Source organism: Anser cygnoides, chromosome 20 (genome assembly GCF_040182565.1).
Source record: "Anser cygnoides isolate HZ-2024a breed goose chromosome 20, Taihu_goose_T2T_genome, whole genome shotgun sequence".
In the NCBI taxonomy this organism is placed as follows: domain Eukaryota; kingdom Metazoa; phylum Chordata; class Aves; order Anseriformes; family Anatidae; genus Anser; species Anser cygnoides.
The window spans coordinates 4,639,532-4,656,560 of NC_089892.1; the positions used below are offsets into that span (position 1 = coordinate 4,639,532).

The following is a 17,029-nucleotide window of genomic DNA, read 5'->3' on the forward strand; positions in this document are numbered from 1 at the left end:
GCCCCGGCCTCTGGGGCCTTCTTTTCCGAGGGAGAACGATCAACACATGGTAAGCAGGCGGCGAGAAGGTGCCGGTGTGGGGCAGGGTTGGTGTCACCCACAGTGGTGTGAAGTCGGGAATAATTCCAGGCACAAATCCTGGGTGACAAATCCTGGTCCTCGTCTTCCTTCCTGAGCTGTAGCCCCGCAGCCTGGCCTTTGCCAAGCAGCCCTGTGGCCAGAAACCCATGCAGGATAAATTCCCCCTTGCTTGCTTGGTTTTTAATAGCGAACTGGGCACCGATTCACTAAGAGGTTTGTGTTGCATCTATTACAACTGCAGTTAGCTCTGAGTTCTTTGTTATTAGTGTGGCTGATTGTAAGGTGGCAGCATCCAAAGGCTCAGATCAGCATTGGGTCCGTCCTGCTACAGATCACGCAGGCAACCAGGAAAACCAATTCCCGAGCCAAAAAGCTGGCAGAGCAGACCAAGCTATGGCACTGATGCCTCAGCAGCTTAACCGAGCTATTGCTGTGTCAGGGGAAAATGCTTTGCCCAGAGGCTGGATGTTGCTCCCTGCCTGACTGTAATGCTAGAGACAAAAGCATGTCACGACAAAGACATGGAGAAGCCAAAATCGCTCAGTCACAAGCAAGCCTTTAATGAACTAAGTCTGTCTTTACAAGGTGTTTTTCCTTTGTTTCTCAGCAGCTCCACAGTTTACTGGGTGGTGGCAACCTGCGGCAGTTTCAGATAGACGGCGTTCCAGTAGTTCACGAATGGGGATCTCAGGTTCTGCTTCACGGAATCGTAGTTTAAGTTGCTGTTGATATCCAGGTAGTAACCGCCCTCAGTGGTGTAGGGCAGCCAGGTAATGGGCACCTCTGAATACCCTTTGTTGGGATCACTGGGAAAAAAAGAAATAGACGTTCTGTTTTATGAGGGCAGCTTGTGGATGTAGCAAGGCTTGTGTTGTCTGGGGATCCTGCCTGTGCTCACGGGAGGCTTTAAGTGAGTGCAAGAAAAGAGTTTGACATTGAGACAAGTGATAGCACTTCTGCCTCCTCGGAGCAAGTTGTCAACATGCATTCTCCTCCTTTGGTCCCCCCAGTATCAGTCCTGGCTGCATGCAGCAGCTTAACTACTGTCTGAACTCCAGGGTTCAGAAACAAGCTTCAACATTAAGTTTGAGCAGAGATCACAGGTTCTGAAAATGCTTCTGCTGTCCCCGGGTGTTCTCTGGATGAGGAGAGCTCAGAGCAAATTCCACCACTGGGAGACATAGAACCAGATTTGAGATGGAAGCACAGACAGAGAGCACCCTGCTTTTGAGAATTGCTTCTGAAAAGTTAATGGGCAAAAGCAGGAGGTTGAAGTGCTGTAGCAAGCCCCACGCGTGGAACCAGAATCACTTACCCTGTCCTGGCAAAATTGGTCCAATAAGCAATCATGGCAGCTGAGACAGTCCTGTGCTTGGGCAGGTAGCCTAGAGGGGTGGCAAAGGGTTTCCCAAACACGTACTGCAGGTCATCAGCGTGGTCTGCTCCTACCCAGCTTGGGTAGATGGGCATCCGAGATGGCTGGGAGAACACATAGCTGTATGTCTTGCCACGCCTGGGGAAATAAAATAGAGGGGTGCAGATTCATAACTGTGCTCCAAACATCAGCAGAGCCAGACCCTGAGCCTTGTAAGATGCTCATGTGTTTGGAATTGTCTAAGATTTGCTTTCAGGAGAAAACTTTCTAGCTAGTAATTTTTAGCTTCCACTTCTGATTGTCACTCTAACCCTCCTATCATCCAGCTGGTGTGTCTCATGGATTTGAACAGTGCCAGGATGAAGCTGGGTGTTTTGGAGATGCAAAAACTTGTTTCAATGGTAATTTAAAACTCTTTCTCAGCATGACTCCCTTATAGCATTAGAGAAGTAACGTTTCTACGAGCCACATGTAGGTGGCTCCTTCAATTTCAGCCCTCTTAAACAGCTCCTCAGCCCCTTGTGCCGGGAGTGCAGCATCTCAGGCGCCCCCCCCAGGCTTTGGGCTGCTGCCATCACTGAGCTGCTCACCGGGCATTCCGCAGGTGCAGGTTCAGTGTCCACTGTGTGGGAATCAGGAAAATGTAGTCAGTAGTCAGGTCCACCACTGTCCTCTTCATGACTTCCTGATCTGGGTTGTCACCCCACAGCTCTGTGTAGATATCGTACGTGAGCTTGGCTCCTCTTTCCCCCCTGTCCGCAGTAAGTCCTTTGACCAAGTCATAGACGTCACTCCTGAAAAGACAAGATTTCCACCCATTATGGACCACCAGCTTGAAGCGTGGTGTGGGAACTGATCCCAGCTCCCTTTGACGTTCACATCCAACCCTGTGGTCAGCAGCTGTTTGGTGGAATAAAAGCCAGGGATTTCAGTGCAGCTCTTAGATGGGGGGCACGTGCTCCACAACTTTCTCAGCAGAGCAGCTTGAGGCCAAATGGGACACAAGCTCCTTTAGTCGGTAAGCACCCAGAATCTGTTTTTTTGTACCTGCTCTGCACAGAAGAACAGCAGGGCTGCCAAGCCTATCACTCGCTACCACTGAGTTCAGGAGCACCTTAGAGATATTTGGGGAGGCTTCCCCACTATCAAGTCCTTTCTCGTGAAGACTCTGGACTTGGCAACAGATCTGTTAGACACCCCAGCTTGGAGAGGCATCCTGTTTTGAAGCTAGTGCCTTCTCCAGTCAGGACTAAGTCCTCGGTGTGGGGGGGATAATTAAAGTTGAAGTTCCTTTCGGTAAGGGTTTTAAGAAAGTCCTTTTCTTACGCAGTGATTTTCACCAGCGGGCGGTTGATAGCAGGTATATCGAAGCCAGCAAAGAGGTGTCCGTCCATGTTGTTGACCCCAGCGATGTAGTCGATGTCAGCAGCGTTGGCAAAGAGTTTCTCTGGCACGTCTGGGAGGAAGTCTCCATCGATGACAGGCGTGATGGCAAGTGTATGAACCAGGGGACCTGCAGCAGGAGACAAAACCAGAATGTGTTAGGAGCACAGCAAGGCAGATGTGTGGCCTGGCATACCCCATTGCTTGAGGAATTGTAGAAAGAACAGGCTGAGGGGAAGGAGAGCTTGGGGGGTGACTTCAGCATGGGTAGGATGTCATCGTGGAGCAGGGTGACTGCAGGATCATGTTCAGTAAACCCCTTCTTGGAGGTGGAGGAGAAAAGCAAGAGATTTGCCTACCCGCTGCTGGCAGGCAACATCAACAATTCCTTTCCTTCTTTCCCCAGTCCACTCCCCAGAGCCAAAGGTTGGGAAGAGCAGAACTTCTCCTCCCCAGCCCATCTGGCTGGTCTGCCTCACACCCGTGCAGCAGCACAGCAGCGGCTCAGCCACTCTCTGCTCTGAGCAGGGCTGAGTGCTGGGGCTGCTTGCTAGGACCACAAGTAATAGCCCCCAGCAAGCGGAGGGAGTTTCTTGGGAAGGAAACTGCCACAGGCAGCAGAAGTGCAAATGTTCTCCACCTGCTGTGAGCCCAGCAGACCCTACGCTGCACCCAGTGGCTCGAGGGAAAGTAGGAGGGTGTGCGGTCAATTATTTTGTTGTTTTTGAGCTGTGTTCTGGAATTGCTGCTTTCACAAAACAGAAAGTGCAGACCAGAAGCTACCTGTTTTGGCACCAAGGCATGACCCTCGGACAACTGCTCTGCCACTGCTGCCGCTGCACACCTAACAGCATTCATTCAGCGCAGTGTGCACCTGCCTGGGGAAGGGTGACTGTGAAATCTGTCATTGTTGTCCCCCTTGAAGGACCCAAGCACTGCTTAACTACTCCTGGCAACCACGCCAGTGCCCCCTCGAAGGCACAGGGAGCCTCTTGTGTGCGGAGGACCCAGCGCGGGCTGTGGGACTTACTGGCCAGGTTGACAAGCTGCTGGTGGTAGGCCAGTGTCACAGCTTTGGGGTCGCTGGCACGCAGGCAGTTGGCCAGGGCTGTGGTGTTGCTTGTGGGGCAGCCCACTTGTTGTCCAACCTGCAGAAGGAGAGAGAGAAGAACCTCATGGCATTACCCTCAGAAGCCAGGCTTCATTCCCAGCTCCCTAGAGAAGAGGTTGGTGTTAAAGAACGCATGTTTGGCGGCATGGCTCCTCCGGGTCCCTTGCTTTTTATGCTCTTCTCTATGAAATGCCTTTTTTGTTCCCTCAAGCAAGACTTCAGCTTCAGGATTGCTGCCCAGCGTGGCACAGCTGTGATCCAGCCAGCCCAGGTAGGTGTGTGGGGTCCCCAATTGTCCCATGTGCCAGCTGGGGTCCCAACCCGCACGTTACCTTTTTAGCCCAGTAGAGTGGGTCCTTCTGGATGGCCCAGCTGCACAGGCTGACGCCGCTCTGGCTGATGGCTCTCTTGAACAGGCCTGCATTCTTTGGGGACAGTATCTGCAGCACGAAATAGAAACAGTCGATTTCAGTAATGAATTCCTGAAGAGATGATTGCCTGCCAGAGCTGGCTGATCCCCCACACAGCTTGCGCACAAGGCCAGGGAAGCTGCCAGCTCTCGTGATACTGAACAGGCTCAGTAGTTAAAAGGTGATATGGTGAAAAGGGGAGAAGAGGAGCAGGGGGACGTGGCAAGTAACAGCTGTTTCACCAGAGATCCCCAAAGTGAGGACGCATGCCTGCGGTGGGGCAGCTGCTTAAAGTGAAGAAGGAGGAGTAGCTACACAACAAGGAGGCTGAGCCCTGCTGTCCCCAGGCAGGAGAGGATGCTGATCAGGTGGAGGAAGGCCACGGAGTGCCGAAGGGACTGGCTTTCCCATTTACAGGAAAGAGAAGTGGCTGCAGCGGAGGCTGACAAGGACAACAGACCTGCAGGGAGACACTGGTGGCACCGGCTGACTCTCCGAAGATGGTGATGTTGTCTGGGTCACCCCCGAAGGCCTTGATATTCCTCTTCACCCAGGCAATAGCCATGTGCTGGTCCTTCAGCCCATAGTTCCCTGAGCAACGGAGGGCACCCGCCGTTGAGTCAGGGCACAGCCAAAGCCGATAAGTTGGGGTCCTGTGGCAGGATCCCCTAAAAGAGAGCAGCTCGGGTACCTGGCATGTTTGAGTCTCCAGTGCTCAGGAAGCCCAGGGGCCCCACGCGGTAGTTCAGGGTCACCACAATCACGTTGCCCCGCACTGCGATCTCCTCGCCGTCATAGAGGTAATTGTCAAGGAAATTGGCTCCCTGCCCCCCTCCGATAAGGAAGGCGCCGCCGTAGATCCACACCATCACTGGCAAGTTGGTCGAGACTGGGAGAGGAGGAGGACAAGCATTGTGAACCACGACGTAGCCAGAGGGTGCTGCCCGTCACCATGCCTGTTTGCTAAGCACTGCTCCACTTGGGCATTACAGACCTCCTGGGGCTGGTGCAAACGCCCCTTTCCTTCATTGTCACCTCACCCTCACCACAGGCAAAGTATTCCCAGGACAGTAAATATGTGTGGACCACAAAAAGCGGCTGAGAATCTCCTCCCCAGGTCTCCGCCAAGCACATACCCTCTTTCTTCCCTTGAGGGATCCAGATGTTCAGGTAGAGGCAGTCCTCTTTCCCTCGGACATCATTTTGTGCAAGTGTCGTCTGCATGCAACGGTTTTTGAACTCTTTTGCCTTCAGCGTTCCTGAGAGGAGAAAGAGAACACACCAGGTCCTAGTTAGAGGTGCCAGCTCTGTCTTTTGGTTGCAAGCTGTCCGTCCATCCTTCCTCCTCTCCGTAAGTCCAGCACAGAGGCAGCAAAGCCTCCCCAGCCACCGTGACTGGCCCGAGGGAGTGACAACGGGGTACCCTTTCCTGTGTGAACTGGCTCTGGACAGCCAGGGCACGAGAAGGAGAGATTCAGGTGCCATGCTTTGGATTTGTTACTTCAGGTGGTCACTTGGGAGCACTTGGATGCAGACTCTCATACCTGCCCTGAGACTCAGCTTTTTCTTGGCATTGCATAGGGCACTGTTAGTGCAGTACCTTCTACCTATCTAATGGACGGAAGAGACAAAAGTTGGAAACAAAACCCCAAAGGCATTCCAAAGCTGGATCTTACCTTGCCATCCAGGATGAGGTTGGGGGTCTTCCAGAGTGTTTGGGGGGGCAGCAAAGGGGATCCCTTTGAAGATGTCGATGTAGTTCCCGAAGAGTCCCAGCCGTTTATTCTTGCCTTCCACGAAACCTCCCTCGGTGTGCACCACACCCAGCTAAATGTGGCACCGTTGAGAAGAGGGGAAAGTAAATCCATTGCAGTCCTTCGTGGCTCAGGCTCCTCGTGATGCCAGCAACCACAGCGTACCCTGGCTGGAGGGTCCCCCCACGGGGGGCTAACTCGCAGCCTCCCTTCACCAACCATCCCTTTGGTTCCTTGTGGAAAGCCCACGGGTTGCTGCTGCTGGAGACGTGCCCGTGCAGATGTCCAGCACGCTGCCCGTTGGAGCAGGCAGGCAGCAGCAATTTCCCTGCTCTTCCATGCACACACCACAGAAGGTGAGAACCTGCAGCCTGAAGATGTAAACCAGGCCAGAGCTGCTACAGAACCGTGCAGGGAACTTTTAGAAGAATGTCACTGAGAGCCTTTGCCATGTTTAGGGCAGGAAAATACCGTGCCGTTGCTGTCACTGTTTGGGCTTCAGGGTAGACATAGCAGGATTTTGCTCATTCAGGCAGGAACAGGCAAAAAGTTTTCCAAGTTATAAGAAATGCCTCTGTACTTACCGTTGCAGCCCATGCTACCCCAAGGTAGCAGCACAAGGCAAGACACAGGATCTCCCAGCGAGGCATGGTGCGTGCACCCGAGGAGCCGGTCCCCAGCCAGAGGCTGACGTCTGTATATATAGCTACGAGTGCAGCTATGTGTCAATGCCGTGACCCGGTTTTTACTCTAAGTTGTGTTGCAGGAGCCCCGGCACACTTGTCCTTCAGTAGGCTGAGGCCAAGCCATGGCTGAGGTAGACTGGCATCACGGTGTGAGAGCCCTGCAGATGTTGCCTTTGTGGGATGAAGGCCAAATGTAAGGCAATATCTCAGTCTAACAAAAAACAGGGAACATAATGCTGAAGCCTTGAGAAGCCTCACACAAGTGCAGGAGGTTGAAATTATATTAAACCATGCACTAGAGCATGTTACCAACCACTAATGATAAACCTTCCACTTGTAACACACTGAGCAATGAACAAGACCCAGGAAATGCCAGCAGATCTTTAATGTCTGTGACTGCATGGTAACAATCCAGCCAGTGATAGCAGACTAACGGCCAGAGTGGGCAACCTCTGTGAGCCTGAAGCTCTGCCACATTGCCTTCTTCTTGCAGTCCTTGTTAACTTCTGGCAAAGTCAAAATGAATTGAGAAGCGTGTTAGCTAGTAAGGACAACATACGCTACATCCAACAGAAGGGAATAATTCACTGCCAGGAAGTGTTTTTGTCCTGCTGGCTTTATTTCCAAGATCACCAGCTCGGCTTGATGCTGAAGTCATTGCACAGAATTTTAATTCACCTTGGATAAGGAAAAGCGCATTTTTCTGTTTTCCACATGTCCATCAACCCAGACAAGGTGTACTTCTCACAGATGGAGAGATTTGAGAATGCAATTTTGTCTATTTTCAGGTGTGTTTCCACCTGATTTTGATTCTAGTCTCTACTGTGTGTTTGACTGAGCTGCAAAGCAGACAGGAACCGATGGAGCTAACAGTTACTGAACCATCCAGGGTTGTAGCTTCTGTTCAACAGCAAAGTTTGCCTTCCCTTTTTCTCTTTACATGAAGCTCAGGTACTTAGTGGGGGGACCTCAGAACCTGCAGAGAGCCAGGAACATCCAGGTGATCCACCCCTGCACCACCTCCTAGCAGCCTCAGCCAGGACCAAGGGCAGATTCCTCAGACTTACCATGGAATAGGCCAGATACGGCAACAGGAGTTTCAGCTTGTCTGGGTGGATGTTGACATTGGCTTTTACTGCATTCCGGGACCAGACTGGGCGGACTTCAAAGAGCTAAAACAATACATCATCATTTCAGGTACGTGCCCCTCGCTCGCTTTCCTGACATGACATTGTCATGCCTTGACAAATATGTAATATCCGTCACTTACAAGGGGTTCCCCTTGCAGCTGTTCAAGACGTCAAATATTCTGGTATCCCAATCAGAATATGCCAGCACTCCTCTTGTTTGATAGATTAGAGAACAGAAAAAGCAGATGCGTATTTGGCTACGGTCACAAAGGATAGCTGGTGTCCAATGGGAATTGAACCCGAACGCCTGGCTTCGGAATCCTGGTGTAAGTGGACAGGCCCCTATCTCACTCTTGAGCAAGGTTAAACAGGAAATTTCACGTCACAATCAGAAAACCTTCAGAGAAGCCAGCAAGTAGTTGCGATCCCAACAACACCTGGGGGTTGTTGTACCCATCCCTAGGAAACCATGCAAAGGACTGAGTTTGCTTTCTGCCTGTGGCACACGCAGATGTGTGGCATTCAAGGGAACACATGAAAATGTTCTCCAGATTTTTGATGAGAAGGGATACAGCCGTGTAAGCAATGGGTCTTACTTTGTCCCCAGCTCCCCAGGGAGCATACTGGTAACTACAAAGGACACACCATTGAGGAAAGGAAATTTCAGGTTTTAAAAACAAGCGGCCAAACTACCTCTAGTTGCCTGTTGAAGGAGATCCCCCGTACTATGTGAGAGAAACCCCTCAAGCAGTTGATTACTAATTTGCACAAAATGTATGTGCTTCAGAACAGGCTTCCCGCTCTGCCTCTGCTCTCCTGGAGTTACTGGGTATCAGTAGAGGACATCGACAAAGTAAAATGGAAACACAGGTAATAAGATAAGTTTGCTTTGCTAAGTGTTAATGAAGGACTACAGTGAGAAATCGAAAGATGTTTCTTGTGGGAGACCTTGCAGATTGTTCTCCTGGCAAAAGTAACCAGGGGCCAGCAGGCAACAGGCCCGGTGAATGTGGTCACAGGACACATGGCATTGACTCAACATACTCTGCACTCAGCTGCAGCCCCCTGGAAGCAGGCAGAAAGCCACACTCATGCATCCTACACTGCATGTCATGTCCATGGGGATGTAGTATCTTCCCCAGATCACCAGATCCCCTCTCTAGCAATCCCCTTCCCAGGCGTGCCTGTCTGTTGTACCAGATCAAGAGGGCTAAAGCAGAACAAGGCAGCAGCTTCAGCAGGTGAAGGTCTCCTTCAGCCCTGGGCCCTGACAGCACGTCTCCCCTGGACTTTGGTGCCAGGCAGCCTCACACCGTGGGCACCATCCGACACCAGCAGCACATGAGGGGCACGTGCAGCCACCAACCCCTCCCCAGGGCCGCGGCTGCACTCCTGGCCCCACAGAGCCAAACTTCCCCCTGTCCCACCATGGTCCCCATCCCCGGGTACCCCACGAACAGCACCTACAGCGTGTGGGGCAGCTCCAGCTGGGGAGTTGGTGGCGTGTGTTTGTGTGCGTTTGTGTTCCAGCTGCTGCTGGCTTTCCTGCTCATCCCAGCAGTGTAGGCGATAGAATTGTTTGTTGCTCTGGTATGGGGCAGAAGCAGAGCTGCTAGACCCAAATGCCCCGGAGTCCGTAGCCAGCCTCCCTCCCAGAAGTGATGGCCTGGCTTAGAAACCATGATCAAAAATAAATAAATAAATAAATAAATAAATGGATGCTCTGTTTTCAGCCTGCAGGGTGCAGTGGCACCACATTTTCAGTTCTCTGCAGTCATCAGGCTTAATAAACATCTAATTCCCTTGACCCTGACAGTCAAGCTTTAAGGAATACACCTGATTATTGTTAGACTTGAGAGGAAACCCCCTAAAGCTGTGAGAGCAGGTGGCAGCACTGCAAAGGGAAATGCTTTAAAAGGGCACCAACAGGGTGTCCTTTGTGTATGGCTTTGGTGGTGTTAATTTTTGGTGTGAGGTTTGGAGGCAGCTAATGTTTATAGAGCCTGAAACATGGGATAAAGTGAGAAAGGAAGTGCTGTCCGCCAGGAATAAAATACTTTGGGATTGCTATAGCAGTTTCTGGTTTTTTTTCTTCATGTGTTTTGGTATCTGCAGAAGCCTCCTGGCCTGAGGTTTGCTACCTATTCAGCCTTCCATTTTTCACTAATTTCCTCTGTGTTGTGCTGTGAGTGCTTCCTTCACCTTTCATAGGCAAGAGCAGCTGGGCACTGTAAGTACCTACATTAACGCCCTGTTCCCTCTAGTAGCCCTTGGAAAAGGGGCAAGGAGTGCTTTGTTCTGCTTTCATTCCTACTCTGTGCTTTTCCACGTACCTGTTCAAGTCCTCTGGGAAGTGTTGGCAGCCCTGGGTGGGTGACTGGGTCCGAGGCACTCCAGTTCTTCATAGTTACTTTCCTTAAGGCTTCGTGTTGCTCCTTTCTTACCTTGCCAGCTGTCGTCCTGGTGAGCCATGGTACAACCCTCTGAAGTAGTGTGTATCTGTTACAAATGATGTGTTTTTGAAGGTTGCAGGGTAATGTGCAGTTTCAGTAGGCTTTGTGAGCTGTAACTTAACAGTGAGGTGGATATATAAACATGCGTGAAGAACATAAAAGCCCATAGCAAGGTAAGTTAGTCCTCTGTAGTTGTACTTCAGTATCGGAATGTTAATCTCTGTGCTGTTTCAATGTGGTCAATCAGGAGTGTAAAAGCAATTGAAACTGAAGTTTATCCATCTCCAGTACACCTACATGCGGCTCTTGAGCTCCTCTTTCCTTTTATGCTTATTGTCATTGCATTTAATCTAGTGGAAGGATGCATCTCTGTGGTACAGATATTGGGGGAACCACTGGGTTGAAACATTCCCAAAATGTGACATGAGTGTGCTGTAAATTGCAAACACTTCTGTTTTCATTAGGATTTCACATCATTTTTGGAATGATGGACTTTTACTGGAGTGTCTGGGTGGAATGCCATTACAGGAGATATTACATCTATCTACCAACCAGCTGAAATTTCTTCATTTTCTATTGTACATGCTCTGTACCATGACCTGTGAAGTTGGTACTGTGTTCCACCTCAAATGCTTCTAGCAGGAAATAAAATAATTGTGCAAAAGAACTATAGCATATAAAATATGGTGGCCAAAAGTGTCAGAAGTTTAAAGATTATTTCTAATTGCTTTCTTTCTTGCCTTAGATACCACCTGACATATCTTAGAACTTTTTTATTTCAGGAACAGTAATGTTTAAAGTGCCTGCAAATGGGCTTCTGAGCCATTGAAAAAGTTGGTTATGGTGCGCAGAAACTCCTTCTGAAAATAGTCTGCTTGGTGGAACTTTGTTCCAGTATAAACCAGAATGGACTTCTCAGCTCAGTTGTACCAGTAAAAATCCATATCAGCCCCGTGCAATGCCCAGATAACAGAGGGGAGAATATGCTTCATTTCCTTCCACATTATGTACTCTTTAGTCAGCAGTGTTTTAAGGTGTAAAGACTCAAAATACAGTTGTAATTTGTCAGACTTTTATTGCCACTCTCCAGAAAAAAAGTCTTTGCAAGGCCCTTCAGTCCTTGTGTCGTGCAGCTTCACTGGCTTTTATCTCCCTCCTTTGAGCCGCAGCTTTTCCCTGCTCATCTTTGTAATCTGACATTGTGATTTGTTCACTTCTATGCTTGTTTTTCTCCTCAGAGAAGATTTGCTGAATCATTGGGGAGGAGGCAAGAGCTCTAGAGGCAGCTGGTGGTCAATGATAAAACCACGGCCACATCCAGTCCTAATGGCTTGCAGATGACAACCCTTCAGTTGAAGGCCTGAGTCACATTCCCTTCTGAGCTAAGATTGCTGGGGACTTCAGGACCGAGGAAGTGGGGGCAGGGAGGTAGTGCCAGTAACTTATTTTTGGGACGCTAAATAAATTGATTCTGACAGCCACAGGGGCTGTGCTGCATCTCCTGTGAAGAAACTTCTAATGATGCTGTGAGAGGGTTTGCAGACCAGGGGGCTGAACCCTGCCAGCTGTTGTATGTTGTGCCCACCTCAGTGGGAACATGTTTTTTTTTTTTAATGTATTAAAAACTAAGAAACACAGGGATGTGGCTTAAAATAGGTCATGATAGCTAGTGGCTGCTTCTAGGCTTGCATGGTCTAGTGTGAGCAAAGATGGGCCAGGGCTCCAAGATGTTCGTATACCTGATTATTCATAGAGGGTGTACCAAATTCCACCAGTATAACTGGTGATGTGAATTATGCAGCAGTTTACATCACAACAGGTCTGAATTTTGCCTCCTGCCAATAAAATAAGAGCTGCAGCTAAAATGACGTGGTTTATTTCTTAGCTCTTTCGCTCATTCTCTGTATGGCTTTGGGTTAGTCGCTTTATCTCTCCCTAGCTCTTGGTTTCCTTGTCTGTAAAATGAGGATAAGATGTTTCCATCTTTGTGGAGCAATTTGAAATCTTTAGGAAGAATGTGGTATTTAAATGTGAACTATCATAAGTATTTGAGTCTCATAACAACACTGTTATGACATTATGTAGCATAACTGAAGTATAATTTTATGAAATAAGACTGGAAGTCCAGGCAACCTAAGTTCCACTTCTAGTTCTGCATCAAATATACTACTCAAATTTGGGCAAATATTTCTAAAGATGATCACAATGCAAGGACCTTGCTTTGTGCATTTTCTGTGAGATTTCTCATAATGCTGGATACTGCTCCAGTGTAAGATTATTGTGCACATACAGCAATTCTACCTTGCTCTTATCTGTAGATCTCAGTATGTCCGTGTTATCATCATTTCTCAGATGGGAAACCTGAGACAGAGAGAGGGACAGTGACTGGCTTAGATCAGCTGGTAACAGCAAAGGCAGGAGAACAGTCCTTTTTGTTTGAGTCTCCTATTTAGCTCTCATCACAATCCTACAATAGCAAAAAATGCACTTCCAGTTTCTGAACTCTCTTCCAGGTGCTCTGGCCCCTGGGTGTCCATTGAGCATGATTGATTTACAGTCAAGTACAGGCTGGATCTAAATAAGGCGCTGGGGCAGGGATGTCTGAGTGACACACGGGTTCACCATGTCCACAATCTCAGGATGGGGTCTTCTTAAGAACAGGAATGCTCCATCATCTGACTTCCCCTTCCCCAACTGAAGCAAGAGATAACTTCTAGTTTATAAAGAGAAAAACCAGCGGACTTAGCCACTGCTGAAAATCCCACCAAAGTTCCTAATATAGAAGAGCCTGGGATGTAAGATAAAGTCCCGTTGCTTTAAAATTATTCAAAGAGAAAGCAGAATCAATGGTAGATGGTTTTGTTTTTTTTTTAAAAACTCATCTTTCTTGATGAGAGAGCCTCGAACCTGAGAAGTGCATTGGCCACTGCTGGGTGTGGATGTTGCACTCAGAGCTTACTTGGGAGCCCTTGGTGCACAGCGGACTGAAATGGTTTAGAGGTGACTGATGGCTTGGAGAACAGCAGGTTATGGGCTGGAGCAGAAAAAGCTGTGAGAAACGTGGCCTGAGAGTGGTGCAGAAACCACATAAGTGTGACTCATCTCATGTAACTTTAGATGTCTACATATGCTAGGTTCCCTTTCTGATCGGTGGGAGAAGTAGGTGCATTAAAGACATGACTTCTCCTTCTAAAACATGCATCTAAAATAGGACAGACAAATCGCCCCATATAGATCTTACTTGCTGGAAAGGGAGCCTTTGAGTAAACTACCTTGCACAGGGGATGTCCTGGCCTATGCTGCTGCAGAACATTTCCTTCCTTGTTTATCATGGAGGGCTTGGGACAGCACTTGTTGCAAGCAGCCAAGTGTGAACCCATCCTGCAGGCTCAGGGCTTGCACTTGAGCCAGCTCTCAGCACCATTCCCTGCTGTAAGCAGGACCCAAGTCACCTGTCTGAACCCAGTCCGAGACCCCAAGGTGAGCCTGATAGAGGATGACTGCTGTTGTGGGGTCTGTGCTAAGGGAGCAGCGACCTCACTGCAGTACGGTTGGGCAGACTGGAGGAGTGCAGTGTGTCTAAGCTGACGGTCTTACACCGTTTTTATCCTGCGTGGCACATCTGTAGCAGGAAACCAAGCAGAGGATGTGCTGTGCAGGAATCTTCTTTTGCCCTCCCTGTCGTGGCTGAGGAGTGCATGCAGGGAGCTGGCACAGGCTGTGCTTGTCCAAGGGAGCTCCTTCAAATGGGGGGAGCCCGTGCTGTGATCTTTGGCAATGTAGATTTGGTTATTGCTTCCCTGGAGTAAGAGTGAAGGGGGTATTTGCTGGCCCATACTTCTAACAGATGGAAGGGGATGGCCAGATTTTTCTTCTATTTGCTTGATGCTTTTTAAACTATTTTTCTTGAAACATTAAAGGGTAAAAAAGCGTTTATCTGCACACCAAAACTTGGTGTGGTGTTGGTCTGAAATGCTGGAGTCGTCCTGCCGAAGCTAGGGAGGGCAGCCTGCTGGGGAAACGCTGTCCGGAGGAGCGGTTTGTTCAGTAAGCATCTGAATTGTTGGCTGTAAATCTGACTTTCCCCTTTGGGCAATGTTTCTAGGAAAACCTTCCCCTGCCCATTCCCTCGGGCCTCTGTGTTCACGTTGGCAATTTCCATGCTGCACTTACCGGTTATTCGCATGGGCCAGGGCTTGTTGTCGGGGTGGCAGAAGCGAAGGGCTGACAGGCCTTTCCTGCCAATCTGTCTGCTGTTCAGATGAAGTGGTTGGAAAGTGCTCGCTCTCCAGTTCCCTCTTTGGCTCAGGCTCTCCGATAAGGCCTGGGCTGTCCTATCTTGCCCTGGGAGCTGTTCCTCCTCCCTAACAGGCTCACTTCGCCGGCTGACAGTTAGCAGCCGGCAGTGCTTGATAAACTTATCAGACCAAAGCTGAGCCCAGTGCGTGCTCAACTCCTCCCCGGCCTCAGATTTCCCCATTTCTGGGGACTCTCTGCTCTCTGCCTGCCTTGCTGTCTGGTGAGGTGACCAAAGATCACCCTTGGGCCACCAGGTCACAATCAGCCCAAGGCCAGATTGAAAAAGGCTTGTACTTAGGCGGTGTTGCTAAAATGTGGGTGTCATGTAGGATGTTCGTAGCATCGATATCCAGCTCTGTCTCTCTCCTTTGGATATTATTCACTGGTGGAAATGCTACTTGCATCTGATTTATCCTTTCTGTGTCTTTGCTCGCCCCTTTTCTCTGCTCATTTGGGGTTTTAGTGGTTTTAATTTGGGGTTCCTGCTGTGCATGCTTCGATGTTTTCTTTCGAAGCTAGCTACAGAATTGGGTTGCTTTGCCAAATTAAGTTTCTATCATTCGTTATTGGTATCACAGTAGCACTTAGTAGGTTGCAGCTGAGATCAAGGCTCCATTGTGCAAGGCCCTGTATGTAAAAGATAAGGAGGGGCAGTCCTGTCCCTGACTATCTTACCGTTGAAATAAACAAGTGAAATAAAAGGGAGAGGAGGAATTATCCAGCTTTCACAGATGGGGTAAAGTTTTCTGTGGGCTTCACAGGGTGCTGAGCAACTTCACAAATCCAGAGCTAATGTCTTGCCCGAGGTCGTGCAGGAAATGTGGGGCAGATCTTGAGTCTCGGTTCAGGGTTGTAACTAAAAGACCAGTGTGTGCCCATGGTGACTGTTAGGTGAAACGTGCTAGTTCAGGAGCTGCTGCACAGATCTGTGTTTTCATAGGTCTTATCCACCACAGAGGCAACTGAGTGATTTAACCATCCTTGAATAACTGCTGTGGCTGTTTTCAGTTGTCTCCCCTGTATGGACATGCTACTCTAGGGCAAAAGTGAAAAAACATCTCTGCTTTACAAGCAGAACTGATTTAAAAAAAAAAAAAAAGTTTATGGAGTATTTTTCTGTTTTCCTGTAGCAGCTTTGCAGGTCAAGTTCCCTATTCCTTTCCAGGCCAGGCACTCGAACTGCAGGCAGGAATGTTTGTCCTGTGCAAGGAAACGTGCTTATGCAGCTCCTGCTGGGAGACTGTCTGATGCTTTCAGGTCTCCACTTGCGTGCTGTGTTTATGGGTTAGCACAGACCTGCCGCCAGCTGGGTGTGCCCACCATGTCCCCCTTTCACCTGCCACAGGCTCTGCAGTGCTGGGGAATGGCCTGCTGTGAGGAGTAAGGACTCTGCTTGTTTCTTTCTTTTTCCACTGAAAACACTTTCTCGTGAAGTCTAGGACGGGGCACAAGCAGGCTCAGCAAATAATTTCTTATCAATGCAACCCATACCCAACTGGAGCTAACTTCCTCTGTCCTTCCCCTCAATTCCTTTTAGACCTGCTAACCATTGCCAGCACACATGAAACCTTCAGAGTTTTGCCCTCTCTAGGACTTCACTCCTGTGTAGGTTAATACAGCCTGCGGATAAGCTCTGGTATGATGTTGTGCTAGCTAGGAGCACACCTTCACTTCCTGCAGGTGTCCTGTGGCTGTCTTCATCAGGAAAAGATGCATCTTGTGTCCAGACCTCAATCCACCCTTGATCACAGTGCTTCTAGGCTGCTGCTCTCACAGCCTGAAGGCTGTCTGGAAGACAGAGGCACACCTCTCTTTCTGACAGCTGCCCGGGGGGATTGCTTTGCATGTCCTTCATTTGCTAAACAAAACAGCCCACAGACCAGGATTTTCTTTCCCTGGCAATAAAGGAGTGAAGGTGTGAAGAGGACGAGGGAAGTGCAGGGTCTAGGGCGAGCTCGGAGAGAGGCAAAAACAATCAGCTCTTTCTTCAGTCCCAAAGATTAGTTGAGATTTTGCTTTTTATCTGTTTCCTTCATTGACTGACCTGAATGTTTTCTGATGCAAGGCAAGATGGTGGGAAAGGGGTTATTTTCAGAACTGAGCAGAATTTGCATGTTTGGAGAACAAAGCCAGGTGTGTTTGGAGTTGGTGACACCAGTGGCCTGATCCTGACTGGTGCTGAGCATCTTCAGGGGTGCCTGTTGTGTGGATTCAGTAGTTCCAAGGATCAGATGAGGTTTGAGGCAAAGCGAGGCCTTTTGCTGTGCCCTACGCCAGCAGCAGCCTGGCCCCGTGTCTGGCTCTGGTGCTGAGCTCTGGGCTGACCCCATGCTCCTGTGGTATGGCT

The 17,029-nt window shown here is 49.4% G+C and overlaps 1 protein-coding gene across 6 annotated transcripts; it reads right to left on the reverse strand.

Annotated features, from left to right (window-relative positions):
- Window positions 1-620: 620 nt before the first annotated feature.
- LOC106029666 (bile salt-activated lipase) lies at window positions 621-15,072 on the reverse strand. Of its 6 annotated transcripts, none has more exons than XM_066980680.1 (15): window positions 14,557-15,072; window positions 10,264-10,429; window positions 8,071-8,142; window positions 7,868-7,972; window positions 6,699-7,776; window positions 6,037-6,187; window positions 5,497-5,619; window positions 5,052-5,249; window positions 4,821-4,951; window positions 4,283-4,390; window positions 3,870-3,987; window positions 2,783-2,969; window positions 2,047-2,250; window positions 1,397-1,594; window positions 621-887 (listed from the first exon to the last, which is right to left on the reverse strand). In XM_066980680.1, exons 5-15 carry the CDS (start codon window positions 6,762-6,764, stop codon window positions 701-703), a joined length of 1,671 nt encoding a protein of 556 aa, XP_066836781.1. In that variant the 5' UTR covers window positions 6,765-7,776; window positions 7,868-7,972; window positions 8,071-8,142; window positions 10,264-10,429; window positions 14,557-15,072; the 3' UTR covers window positions 621-700. The 6 variants fall into 6 exon arrangements, with proteins under 6 accessions (XP_066836781.1, XP_066836782.1, XP_066836779.1 ...); XM_066980681.1 differs by lacking the exon at window positions 8,071-8,142 and adding an exon at window positions 12,685-12,744; XM_066980678.1 differs by lacking the exon at window positions 8,071-8,142.
- Window positions 15,073-17,029: the final 1,957 nt, after the last annotated feature.

What these genes read in the sequence shown, in the direction of transcription:
- LOC106029666 (XM_048054093.2), bottom strand. Translation starts at nt 5,845, where the DNA reads ATGGCACCTGAATCTCTCCTTCTCGTGCCCTGGCTGTCCAGAGCCAGT. An exon ending in TGGAGACTCAAACATGCCAG is followed by an intron (nt 4,952 to 5,051) that starts GTACCCGAGCTG and finishes TCCGTTGCTCAG; the next exon opens with GGAACTATGGGCTGAAGGAC. An exon ending in ACCAATTTTGCCAGGACAGG is followed by an intron (nt 888 to 1,396) that starts GTAAGTGATTCT and finishes TTTTTTTCCCAG; the next exon opens with TGATCCCAACAAAGGGTATT.